At 42.4% G+C, this 14,146-nt stretch overlaps 1 protein-coding gene across 3 annotated transcripts in view; it reads left to right on the forward strand.

Annotated features, from left to right (window-relative positions):
• Positions 1–317: 317 nt before the first annotated feature.
• The window catches only part of RBM27 (RNA binding motif protein 27), a 51,427-nt gene continuing 37,598 nt past the window's right edge, over positions 318–14,146 (forward strand). For 2 of the 3 annotated variants that reach the window (XM_072990215.2, XM_072990216.2), the window contains exons 1-3: positions 378–581; positions 11,438–11,556; positions 12,894–13,017. In XM_072990215.2, coding sequence (XP_072846316.2) covers positions 523–581; positions 11,438–11,556; positions 12,894–13,017 — 302 coding nt within the window. In that variant the 5' untranslated portion in view covers positions 378–522. Of the gene's footprint in view, positions 582–11,437; positions 11,557–12,893; positions 13,019–14,146 lie in introns of all 3 variants that reach the window. The other variant, XM_020806497.3, reaches the window with a different exon arrangement.

Raw genomic sequence — 14,146 nt, forward strand, 5'->3', positions numbered from 1 at the left:
AGGCACTCTGTACGTGCTCAGAAAACTTCCTCTTGGTCACGTGTTCCCGAACACGATGGTTTTTAAGCCGCGGTCATGCCTGGTCCCAAATCCGCCCTCCGCTTTGAGGAAAGGCGTCAGTTCTTCCGTAAGATTCCATTTCCCCGCCTCACTTTGCCGCTTCCCCACCAAGGGTTTTACACATGCTGACTCGACCTAACCTGCTGCGGCCTTTCACCAGTGAACCACCCGCTACTCTCAGCAGCTTCGGATTGGTTCGCCTTCCCCGAAGCCCTGTCGTGCGATTGGCTCCGCCGTAAGACCGGGCTCCCGCCCCCCTCTCCGGCACCCAGCAGGTTCGGTTGCGTTCTCGGTTAGCTAGTTCCTGGTCTGGTTCTAGGCCCTCGTCCGGCGGGGGAGGGGCGGGAGTTGCTGCTGCTGAGGAGCTGCTCAGGGAGTCGGACGGGGCCATGTTGCCCCGAGTGTAGCGGCCGCAGGACCTCCACCCCCGTCGTCGACGTCGTCCTCGTCCTCCTCCTCATCATGATCATAGAGAACGTGGACGCGCTCAAGTCCTGGCTTGCCAAGTTACTGGAGCCAATGTAAGTAAGGGGGTGGCCGGGCCGGGCCGGGCGTGTGTGTGTGTGTGTGTGTGGGGGGGGTTGATTGGGTCGTGTGGTCTCAGTTTCCTCTCCACACACGGTGGGGCTGAGGGGGGCGGCCCTTCCCGCGGGTGGGGAGAAAACTGAGAGGGGTCTTGGATGCCGGGGGAGGGGGGTTAGGGTTTGGGCGGTTGACCTGGGGGGAGGGGGAGGGGGAGGGGGATGGAGAACGGTCCTTGTGAAAGGCTGCGTGAGGAGACCGCTTTGGGAGTAAACACGGGGGTGGGGTGAAGGTTGGGGGGGGGAGTCATAGGTACAGGTGCGGGGAGGGAGACTCCGTGAGAACGGGCTACATGTTGCGGGTAGAGGGGCGTGTGGGGCAACTCGGGGTGGCCTCCTAGGGAGGCTTTCTTGATCCTTGGTGCCACAGAACAAGGTTGCAGCTGGGCTGAGAGGAAGGAAGGAAGGAAGGAAGGAGCGGGCGTTCAGGTGGGCGCTGGGGAGGCACGCGTCCAAGGAGCTCCCATTCGGATCTCAGCACCCAATTCTAATAATTAGTATGTGTCCGCCTTCTGTTTCTTCTTCGTGCCTTCTCTCTCTCCCCATCCTGGCTTTGCACTTGCTTGTAGTTCTGCAAAACTATCCCGCGACGAATTGCTGAACAGCACACATTTCCTAGTAAGTCACTGGAGAGGGAAACGAAGTCTTCAGACCTATTGCCTGAAACTACACGTGTTCAGCATTAGGCCAGGACTATTTCGCTGCGGGAGTTCCACAGTACAGTAGAAATAAAATATTGCCTCTTGCTGTTTTCTGTTCACCATTTTTGGAATCTAAAATGGTGTGCATTGAGTTGTAGGTTGAGAAGTATTTTAGTACTGTATAAATGGAGAAATGGGAACTGTCTACTATATGATGTGTTACAGTTCTGCAAGTCAGCGTTCTGGCAGAGTTCATGCCAGGGGTTTTTCTTGGGGGGGGGTTGTTGTTGTTTTTAATCTTATGCGGGTCCCCTGATGTAATTTGGATTAGTTCCTCAGGCATATTGTAGTAGTGCACCCCTGAACCCCCAGAGACTAGACGAGATTGTGGTACATAGTTTCATTTTGATGAGTTTGGCAATCAATGGTTCTTATAGTGTACAAGGCAATGTATTTTTTCAATACCGTCCTGAGCATCTTTCCTTAGATTTTAGGCATCCTTCAGTCTCGAGAGACTATGGTAACGTGCTCTGAATGGAGGACTTGGAACAGCGTTTAGTGTGGCTGAAGAGGCCAACTCGAGAGTGACAATCCCTTCCACACTGAAGACATATACAGTCTGCCCCCTGTCTAGCTCCCTGATTTTGCTGGTTTTGGGATTACCTCTTCGCTTCGGCCTGCTGGACAAGGGTCTCTTCAAGTTGGGAGAGGCCATGCTGCACCGCCTGCCTCCAGGCTGAATGCTCAATGTCAGAGTTTCCCATCTGTTGAGGTCCATTCCTAAGGCCTTCAGATCCCTCTTGCAGATATCCTTGTATCACAGCTGTGGTCTCCCTCTGGGGCGATTTCCCTGCACTAATTCTCCATACAGGAGATCTTTTGGAATCCGACCATCAGCCATCTTTCCTTAGCTATGAATAAAATCCAGTTTTGTCGTTCATACTGCAAGTAAATATACATGCGATTTTCAGTGTGAAGTATTCTGAGATGGTTATACAAAAGATGGCCTGTACAGTGGTGCCTCGCATAACGAGTGCCCCATTTAACGACAAATCCGCAAAGGGATTCGTTTTTGCAATCGCAAAAGCGGGTGCTTCAGAGCGGCCGCGGGGGAGGGCTCCCCCGCTAGCGCTTCGGAACGGCGTTGGGGGAGCCCTCCCCTGCGGCTGCTCAGAAGCGCTGGCCGGCATTTTTGCGGCAGGCGCTTCGGAGCGGCGGCGGGGGAGGGCTCCCCCGCCGCCGTTCCGAAGCGCTTTGGCCGGCTGTGTGAAAATGGGGGCTTTGGGAGGACTGTGGGGGAGCCCTCCCCGCGGTCCTCCCAAAGGCCCCATTTTCACACAGCTGATCGGCGGTTCCAAAATGGCTGCCACAACCATTTTCGTGTGCTGCCCTCGCTTACCGAGGCGGCAAAAATGGCGGCGCTATGGAGGATGTTCGCATAACGGTGAGTTTTCGCCCCATAGGAATGCATTAAACAAAGTTTTATGCGTTTCTATGGGGTTTTCCCTCCCGCATTGTGATGTTTCCGGATAGCGACGATTAATCCGGAACGGATTAACGTCGCTATGCGGGGCACCACTGTATTTTGTTTTCATTTTTATGGTGGTAGTGATATTACAGGGGAAAAGTAAATATTATGTATGTATACCTATGACTGGATGCTGGTGCTTAAAGATGAGATCTATCTGTAAAGCCGTCACTCTAGAGTTTTTAAGCATGCATCACTACATTAGATTTGCTGTGATTAATCAACAGAGAATGAATCATCATAAAGTAAATTTTTGCAGTTAGTTTTTAATTTTCTCTTTGGCCTTACTACTAACTCCAATTAACTGCTTTGTGCTAAACTTTGAAGTGTGAGAAAGATGGATTTGATACACTTGGAACAGTGCGTTAGGTTCTGTCTATACACTCCTACCCCCACACTTGAATACATCTTAGTAAGGAGGCTTCTCTGAAGATAAAGTGGTCTAGAACAGAGGCCCCCAACCCTCCATCCACAGCGTCATGTCAGTCCGTGACCTGAGCTGAACTGGGCCCCCGAGACAGACCTCCCGCCCCTTTGCACACACTCACACCCGCACAGCCTGTTGGTGGTTGCGGTGCGCTCCAGCACTGCCGTTTGAGCATGTGCATGAATGTGTGCATGCCCAAACAAGCACCGTGCCACCATTTGTGCGTGCGCATGAGTCTATGCTCACTGCACCACCATTTGTGCATGCACATGAGCAGGGGGCTGCCCCGCCTTCCCCAGCCCGTCTGTGGACTGAAAAACGTTGGGGACTGCTGGTCTGGAACTTACAATGTCATATAAATAAACATTTCTGTCTTAGTTGTGGGATCTTGCCATGATTCTGTTTTGTCACATAGTATTGTGGCAAATTAATTTACAGGTGTACTGTATACAGTTCACATTCTGCTGAAAATATTTGCATCACTAATTATACACTTTTTATTTTTGTTGTCTTCTGTAATGATTTGTGTCTGCTACTGCACTTACACAATTCTAATTTATTACCCAACAATAAAGTAATATGTAAATAGTATAAAGGGAATAATCACTCCAGATTTCTTGATGATTTCTGTATTTGTTGCACAGTTATATACGGTAATCATGCATCCCAAAAGCTTTTAAGTTCTTTATAGTGTTCGTAACTGTGTGCAATTGTTTCATGGCAACCCTTTTCATCTGTCCTGTGCCGCATTGAGCTGAAATGGAAAGCAGTTTAGTTTGCAGCTGCAGTCATATTTATACCAAAAGATAAGTGCTGAAACCTTATTTGGATCATTAAATGTATAAGGAAGAAGTTGCAAACAGTCTAAACATCAAGTATTTAATTTCACCAGAATGACACCTAGGTTTTCTTGGAGTAAGAAGGCCCATAAAAGGCAATAAACTTGATGTCTCAATTCAGACATTATTCTTCAAAACCTCAGAGTATCTGTGCAGTGTGAGGTTTACTCAATGGAGGCTGTTTTTATTTAATCCTGGTGCATGAGGATTACATGCACTACGGCCACATCCTCTTCAAGAAGCAATGTTACACGAGCCAAGGAATATTGGTAGTTCTAATGGTGATTAGGGTTGAAAATTTCTTGAAGGGCAACTGCTGGACAGCAGCAATAGTAGAAGGCGAGGCTGATGGATGATCTTTCATAAACAGCTGCATGGACACTCAAGCTAACTCTTGTTAGTGCTGTGCAGAACAAGGCCATGGTAACCCCTTCTAAATGTTTTAGACCTTGAAAAACCTATGAGGAGACATTCCAGAACAAAACAGGTAATGCTGGGAAACAAAACTCCCAAATCAGAAGGCACTCAGTCAGCTACTAGGGAGGAGCAAAGGGTAAGTATGAATTGCGCTATTGCTAATGAAGCAACTAGATTAAACCCAAAATGATTTCTAATTGTCAATGTTCACAAAGACAAAAAGAAAGTCTGTTGCTGCACAACATGTATAATCAGGGCATGGAATGTCATTATCTTAGAACTGCAGCACTGGATGGGGTCCAGTGAATCATTTGAGTCCATCCCTTGTCAAGGAGGCACAGTGGGAAACTGAACTCCTAACCTCTGGCTCCTCAGCGAGAGACCTGAACCACTGAGCAATCCAGAACAAGCAGGAAACCCTAAATAAATGTTTAAACATAGCAGTACCTCTGAGCAAAGTGGATTGGGATGGAATAGGAAATTTTCAGCTGGCTAATTACAAAATAGAAATTATAAACACAAAAGAACAAATCTAATAGTGAGCTGAACTTTAGCACAAACAGTTAGGATCTATGAAACAAAGGAAACCAAACTCCTTGGACAGTGTTAGCAGCCATCATTTAAGTTTGTTCTATGGTTACCGAAGGTAAAAGTTTTTATGTAAGGAAACAAGAGATGCCTTCTGTAAAATCCAAGAAAAGAAAGTTAAACCAATATCAGGGATACCAAAAGATCAACAGGAGACTTTATTATCTAATCAAGACAAAATAAGAATATAGGAATAATGTACTGTACCAAAGAACCAAATAGCAGTAGTCCCCAACCTTTTTCGGTCCACGGACCGGCTGGGGAAGGCAGGGCATCCCCGCGCTTGTGCGCATGCAAGAACAAGCATGTGTGCTCTCTCGCACGAGCAAGCGTGCATCTGTGCAAGTGCCGCATGACTTTCTGCATGCACATGAGCATGCTCAAATGACGGTTCAGTGCTCACATGGGCAGGCATGCGCACACGCAAATGACAGCACTTGTCTGGGGGGTGTGCATATGCAAATGGCAGCGCTCGTACGGGTGTGCTGGAGCGTGCTGCAGGTGCAAACATGCTGTGCAGGGGTTAGTGCATGCATGGGGTGGGGCGGGAGGTCTGTCTCGGCAGTCCGGCTCAGGCCACAGACCGGCACCAGGCCACGGACTGGGGGTTGGGGAACTCTAGATGCAATGATGTCATATTGTTTAAAACATCATATTTTGTTGCAGTTTTTGTAGAAAGCAAAGTAAAACTTATTGTCAAGGCAATTTGAAGAAATAAATCACCACAAAAATGATATGGCAAATTGAGCTGCTCAAAACTACAGAGACTGAATCTGTTGAAATCCTAGCAAAAACAGCAGCAAGAGTCAAAAAGAAAACACTAGCCCATAGATTGCAAACTTTCCATATACATTCCAATTCCAATCCCAAATAGAGGAGACACTAAAAATTGATAGGACCAATGCATTAATTTTGCATGCAAGCAAAGAGATCTCAAGATTTGACAACAAAGACTTTACTGTACAGGTGTACTTCAGTTTACAAAATTGATCCGTTCTACGCGATGTTCCGTAATACAAAAATTTCGTAAACAGAAACGCCAGTTAGGCTACGAAAGGGGCGGCACTATAGGACAGTGCGCCCTTGGAAAACCCTTTTGTACTCGCGGGGGGGAAAGGAAAATAGCGTAAACTGAGGCATTATTTCTTATGAATTTTGGTTCATAAACTGAAAACTACGTAAACCGTGGCGTTCACAAACTTAGGTACTGCTGTACATGGAGTACAAAATGCCTCAAGCAGAATTAAGAAAAGTAAGAGGAACTAGAGATACTGCAAAAATATGTTAGCTGTTGGTGTGTTCCAGAGAAAATCAGTTTCTACTTTATAGATTACAATAAAGCCTTTGACTGTGGATCATGAAAAGCTCTGGGTTAGTGTAAAAGAAATGGGTGTGCAAAATGTGATTGCTATAATGTTCAAGTTATATTCTAGACAACAGACTACTTTCAGGACAGAATATGATCCTGACAGTACCAAGGGTTTCCAATAGGCAAAGGCATCTGTTTAGACTATATGTGGAACATGTACAGAAAGCAGTATTGGAGTCTGATGAAGGGGGACTGAAAATGATGCAGGGAACATGAGTAATTTATGATACACAGATGACATGGTATTGCTAGAAGGAAGCAGCAGTGACTTGAAATGAATGCTAATGGTGAAAGTGGAAAAGCAGGATTACAGGTAAACATTAAAAGAAGAAAAAATGTTACCACAAGAATTTCATAACTTGAATATTGATGAAGAATTCAAATTGTTATATATTTTCTATACTTTTTAAAATCATCAGTCAAAGTGGTTAAATACAAAAGAAAAAGCCTGAGACTTAGAGGGACATATGTGAAGGAACTAGAAAAGATCAATCGCTGATTTGTTGCTGAAGTCCAAGATCTCCAATACTGTGATATTCTTGATTCCTATGCACAAATTAGAAAATTGGTTAGTGAAAGAAGCTAATGAGAGGAAAAGATGAATTCAAATTGTAATTTTTTTGAAGAGAGCTTTATGGATCCCATGGACTGTTAGAAGGTTAAATAAGTGAGTTCCATATGAAATCAAACCTGACTTCTTGGTAGAAATTAAAGTCCATTAAGTACCATACTTTGGATGCATCATGAAATGACAAGTCTCCCTGGAAAATTCAGTAATACTGGGAAAAGTAAAAGGCAGTAGTAAAAGACCTAACCTGAAAATTGACTGACTCAGTAAAGTAAGTCAGGGCATTGAGTTTGCAAGACCTGAAGAGGCCAGTTAATGTTAGGTCACCATAATTCATAGGGTAACCGTAAGCTGGAAGCAACTTGACAACATGTAAAAATAACAAGGAATGTTAGGATGGAGGGTTTTTTTTAAAAGCATTGTTTATACAGAAAAATGTAATTAATTTTTCTTGTATTCTCGAAGGCTTTCACGACTGGGATCTGATGGTTGTTGTAGGTTTTTCAGGCTCTTTGGCTGGCATCTTCAGAGGACTGGAGTAGGAACTCTGTCCATGTTGTGTTGCTGTTTCTTGGATAGTTGAGTATTTATAGCTGTGGGAACAGCTTTTGTCCTTTTTCAGGAGATAGGGTGTTGTCCTTTTTCAGGAGATAGGGTGATCAGCGTGTTAAGGCGGAGAGATTATCTGTCACTGTGATTGATGGGTGTCGTTAGCTGGTCTTTTTTGTGCAATGATCCCTGGTCCTTGTGGCTGGATAGAGTTCGTTGACCTTTTGCAGGCTGTATTATTCAGTATTGGAAGCCAGGCCTTGTTTAGTTTTAGGCCTTCTTCCTTTTGTTGAAGTTCTGTTTATGTTTATGTATTTCAATGGCTTCCCTGTGCAGTCTAATGATTGCTGGTGTTGTCCAGTACTTCAGTATTTTGAAATAGAATTTCATGTCCAGCTTGTTTTAGGACATGTTCAGCTATTGCTGAATATATATATTAGAACCACAAAACGCAGCATTCACATCAGAATCAAAGAACATGAGAGACACTGCAGACTAAAACAACCGGAAAAATCAGCAGTTTTCAGAGCTTCATGGTGATATATTTTGGCTATTTAAATTGTTATATTTGTAGTATATTTTAATATACTTCATTATTTTAATTCAATACGTTTCTTTGATTCAGAATGTATTCGGAAAAACAAAACAAAGCAGGTGTATCTGTCCATTTCCAAACCAATCTGAGGCAAAGGAAAGAAGCTTGAAGTAGTATTTGAATCCAGTTGTGGCACTCTGAAGTGTCAAATTTTGCTTTGATGCTTCTGAAGTTAAAAATTAAGCACAGCAACTTTTATTTCAGAGAATTTAGGTGTAACTGACAGATTGCCAACTACAGTGGTGCCCCGCAAGACGGGCACTCCGTTTAACGACAAAACCACTTGACGTCGATGTTTTTGCGATCGCGGAAGCGATTGCAAAACGATGTTCCCTGTGGGGGAATTTCACTTTGCGATGGTCGGTTCCCTGCTTCGAGAACCGATTCTCGCAACACGATGATTTTTTAACAGCTGATCGACGGTTTCAAAATGGCCGCCGGGTGTTTTCTGGGACGGATTCCTCGCTGCACAGGCAGTGAAAATGGCTGCGCTATGGAGGATCTTCGCTGGACGGTGAGTTTCCAGCCCATAGGAACGCATTAACCGGGTTTTATTGCATTTCTATGGGCTTTTAAAAATCGCTTTATGACATTTTCGTTCTACAGCGATTTCACTGGAACTAATTAACGTCGTAATGCGAGGCACCACTGTATGCACAACTAATGCAGGATGAATTCATTGAAGGGTGGAAGTTGGGCAAAAAGTAGATTGCACAGTTCCTGATTTTGGGGGGGAGGTGCAGGGAGGGAGGGAGGGAGTAAGTAAAGAAAGAAACTGATGGGAGCTCTGCTTGTGCATGGATGGTTGAGCAATAGTTGATGACACTCCTCATTCGAGGTCAGAGCCCTTTATTTCCTCCATGTTCAGGTTCTTCACTCTTGAGATGAATGCATCTACATACAAAAACTTTAGAAGTTTTGGATACTAATAGAATTGAACAAGCTACATATCAGCTTGAAGCAAATTGGTTGCAACGTGTCATACAAATACTTCGGATGGAAGCAAAGCAGATGGTATTTTCACAGCTCTTTGATCATGTACACTGTTTTGGGTGTCCTCAGACATAAGAACACATGTAAATGGAAATACAGTGGTGCCTCGCTTAACGATGTTAATTGGTTCCCAAAAAAAACATTGCTATGGGAAAACATCGCTAAGCGAAACACCATTTCCCATAGGAATGCATTGAAAAGCGGATAATCCATTCCAATGGGAGCGGATTACTGTCCTTAAGCGAAAATTGCCATAGGAAACATCGCTAAGCGAAACAATGTTTCCCCCATTGGAATGCATTGAAGCCTATTCAGTGCATTTCAATGGTTTTGAAAGGTCCGTTTTCGCTAATTTAAGTGTGTCTTGAAATGTTCAAAAACTGTTTTAAATGCTTGGAATCGTTAGTGCACCTTGTAAAACCTTTGCAAACTTAATTTGGCTTTGTTCTGACTCTTGGTTAATTTTTGGTGAATTCCCCCCCCCCCATTGGAATGCATTGAACTGTAGGTTTGACAGCTGTCAAACCTACAGTTCAGTGCATTCCAATGGGAGGGAAAATTAGCGAAAATGGACATCGCTAAGTGAAACAGGGGGACCTAAACTGTCATCGCTAAGCAAAGCAAGGTCCCGAACATCACTGCGAAATTTCCCCATTGGAAACTTCGCTAAACGGAGCGCAAAATTGCTCCAAAAACCTCATCGCTAAGCGAATACATCATTAAACAAGGCAATCACTAAGCGAGGCACCACTGTAATGAAGGATGGAGGGAGAGCAGTGAGCCGATTGGGGACATAGGTGTGCTAGGTCAGATATCTAGATTGTGACAAGAGAATTCTCCTAGTTGTGGCTTTTCCTGTCATTGTATTGAGGCAGTTTTAAGGATGCCTTAGGAACCAAGACATACAGTAGTACCTCGGTTTACGTGTGCCTCGGTTTACGTAATTTTCAGTTTATGAGCTGAAATCCCTAAGAAATAATGCCTCGGTTTACATTTTTCACTGTACAAAAAGGAGGCATCGTACCTGGAGGTTTCTAGTGCCGCCCCCATTGCTACAGCAGCCCACGTTCTGGTTTACAGTGGGGTCTTGACTTAAGAACGGCTCGAGTTAAGAACATTTTGACTTAAGAACCGCTCTCATAGGAAAATATTGACTTGACTGAAGTACTTAGATTTGAGTTAAGAACTGAAAAAAACCACGTGGGAGGCAGGGAAAGTTCAAAATTTGAACTTTCAGTTAACTGTTGGCCAGTGAAAAGGGTGCCTGTCTGCTTCCTCACTCCTCCCAGCGTTTAGAGAGTGGATTGGGAGACAGTCTTCGGACTGCCTGGTACTGTACTGTCTGGACTGTATTTTCCCTGCCTTCCCTGAACCTTTCTTGACCTAAGAAAAAAAAGAAACGAAATATCCCCCTCTAGTGGTCGAAGGTGGAATAGCAGCTTCCCATTAGTTTCTATGGACGGAAAAGAGCAGATATGGATCAAATGGTTTTCAATGCATTCCTATGGTAAATGCAGATTTGACTTGAGAACTTTTTGACTTGAGAACCGCCTTCCAATACGGATTAAGTTCTCAAGTCAAGACCCACTGTACATGATGTCTGTATTACTTAACGTCCCAGATGACGGATTAATTTCATAAACCAATATACTTCTGTATACATAAATGGACGGAATGATGGAGAAGCTGAGTTATGCCACATCCAAGTCTCTCCCACCTCACAGCCACTATATGCTATTGCTAGCATGCAGGCTAGGACAAGAGTATTCCTAAGGAATTCCCAGATTGAGTGGTTTGGAATCAACACCATTTCAGTCCAAGTATTGTGCACTCAATTCTCTTGGCCAGTTAGGATTGTGGCCATGGTGACTTTAGATTATGGTTTCTAGGACTCTTGATGCAAGGAGGTATATGAAAAATAAAGTTTGGTTTATAAAAAAATATATGAAAATAAAGTTTGGTTTGGTTGATGCTTTGGTCTGTTGTTTAGAAAGTAGTATCTGATTGTGGGCAAAATTTTACTTGTTTTTGAATGACAGAGTACTCAGTGTCATTTAAATTAAAGGATTTCTTTTAATCCCATAACATTAAGCATTGAAAATCTATGCCAGTGAAATCAGTCTGGTATAATACTGCAAAATATAAAATATTTAGGAAATGTTTAGGAATAGGGAGCATTCATGTTTAGTACCATGCCCTTCCTGGAACTGATGTTATTGTAGATATTCAGTTTATATTAGATTTATAAACTGTGCATACTCATAAAAGTCATTTTCCCTCAGATGTGATGCTGATCCATCAGCCTTGGCTAACTATGTTGTGGCATTGGTGAAAAAAGACAAACCAGAGAAGGAACTGAAAGCATTCTGTGCTGATCAGCTAGATGTATTTCTACAAAAAGGTATTGTGTGTATTTGTAATAGTTAATGGTACTGTTTTATTAACATGGAGATGAAATCCTTTGTTATAATCCCAATGTGGTATATTTCACATGGGTGGGATTAACAGCTCCTACAATCCTCATCAAGGATGGTCTGCTCTTTTAGGTTTCAGAGGTAAATTATACAGCTGAGTTGTAACACTCAGATGTATAAATGCTTAGTCCCTTTTGCAGATCAACTATATTTTACTCTTAGAGAAAATTAGCTGCACAGATCACAGTATAATAGATCAGGGTGTTTTTTTAATCATAATTTTGACTTCTAAACTCAATTAGTATAAAAAATAATCTTCAATTTAGCATCAGAGTTTCCATAATCATTTATATAAACAAAGAGCTTTCAACAAAAGTCTTTCTATTGAGCTTCTGCTGAGCAGAAGCCCCAGTAGCATAAAAATGTTGGGATATGCTGCTTTCGAAAGCCTTGCCATTATACAGGTCGGGGGTGGATTTTCTTCTTGGAGTTCACTATTTGTCCAGTGGCAGTACTTGTGCAAATAACACAATCCAGCATTACAATATTGATGGAAATATTATATTCTAGAAGCTCTGTAAGATATTGGCCAGCATTACAACTTGCTCTTTGTGGTCTAAACTGGTTAATCTTTATACTATTACTGCATATACGTTAGCTATGAATTAAAAGTAATAATCTTGCCGGACAGAAAACAGGCTGCCGTTGAACATTTTGGAGAATATTGTGATTTGCAGTTGAGAAAAATCCCAAATGTCATGATGGCACATATGAGTTTAAAGTAATGCCACAATCCTGTGCAGTACTAATGCATTGAAGTTACTGTATAGTGGTTGAAAAGTACATTTACGTCATCATTTTCTACACACACAATAATTATCCAGTAAATACTTTATGCATTTTGGAGAACATATGGATGCGATCCAAAGAGCAATTTGAGGCATACATATTTTACAATGTAAAATGTTGTACAGTATATTTATTTTCTTTCAATTAGCAATCATCTGTGTTATGTCACCATTTAGAAAATAGAAATAGATATCATAGCCTGGCATCCTACTTGATCATAGCTGCCAAGTAAGATTATTTACTAGTCACTGACATCTCCCTACACCAGCTAACTTGATTTGTTTGCTGACCAAGAGAACATCAGCTCTGTTGGCCAACACCCCACAATTTCAAAAGATTTCGTAGTATCGTATAGGGGAACTTCTGCTTCTGAAAAAAATAACCCAAAGCTCTTTCCAGGCAAACAGATCAAATTACCTTGGATGAAAGAATAATATCTACTATGAATTTCTTTTTTCCTTTATGTCTTTGCCAGAAACTTCAGGTTTTGTTGATAAACTCTTTGAGAGTCTGTACACCAAGGATTATTTGGCTCCCAGTGAACCAGCAAAACCAGAGTCAAAGCCTGCAGGTCAGGAGAAAGAAGAAATCAAAGAAGAGGTAATGTTAACTTTTTCTATTCCTCTTGATTCTAACACAGTGCAATCCTATGTGTATTTATTCAGATCAAGTGTCACTGTATGAACTAGAGTATGTACTTGTGTGGGCATGCATAGACTTGCAGCTCTGCAATGCAATCTTGTAAATGCCTAGTTGAAAATATTCCCTATTGTGTTTAGCGAGACATAATTAGCTGGAAATGAGGTGGGATTACATGCTTAATTTAGCTTTACTACTTTTATGGTATATATATTTGCTGGGTTTTTCTTCAGCTTTTAGGGGAAATAGAGGTGTTGGCTGCCCATAAGATATAGTGAAAATACTATCTACAAATTCATGTACATTTACCAACTCCTCCTATGCCTGTCCTTTTAAAGGAACTATGCATGGCAGCTACCAAGGTGAAAACGTCCTGGGGTACTTCTGTAGTAGAAATGGTTTGCAGCAGGAAGAGAGACTTTGGCTATTTATCCTTTTTCATTTATTTACAGCATTTGTAAACCACCCTATAATATCTAGCATGCTGTAGGGATTTATGCCAACTTAAGTGTAACTGTGTAAACTGCAGCATTGAATTGTTGCTAAGTAAAAAACATGCTGTTTGCTTTGCTGGTCAAATGTCAAGTTACTCAATTTGAAATTTGGCACGTAATCATGAATTTGAGCATATACTTGTTAATTAGCAGCTATTGGCTGCTGCTTTTATGCAGTTGTACTTAGGATGAAATAAATCCCAACCTAACATTGAAATATTCTCTGGGCAGTTTTTAACATGAAAGATTATAAAGTAGAAAAGTCACTAGTAGTGATATAAAAAAATTACTGGAAACAAACAGCCTAAAACACAAAGAAATCAGTAAGAGAGGATTAAGATGAAGTGTTTAGAATTTTTGAAAATAAGATCTTTACCTAGCACCAAAAAGTAACAAGTCCTTGAAGGGCATTCTAGAACTGGGATGTCACCAATAATTGTCATCCACCACACCTGATCTCAGCAGAGTATCCAAAGAAGAGGATTCAAAGATTATTCGTGGAAAGAAGCAATCCTTCAGCTACCTTGGCCCCAAGCCACCAGTGACTTTGAAAATCAAGAGGAGCATTTTAAATTGGATCTGGAAGTAGAATCGG

Source organism: Pogona vitticeps, chromosome 2 (assembly GCF_051106095.1).
Source record: "Pogona vitticeps strain Pit_001003342236 chromosome 2, PviZW2.1, whole genome shotgun sequence".
In the NCBI taxonomy this organism is placed as follows: Eukaryota; Metazoa; Chordata; class Lepidosauria; order Squamata; family Agamidae; genus Pogona; species Pogona vitticeps.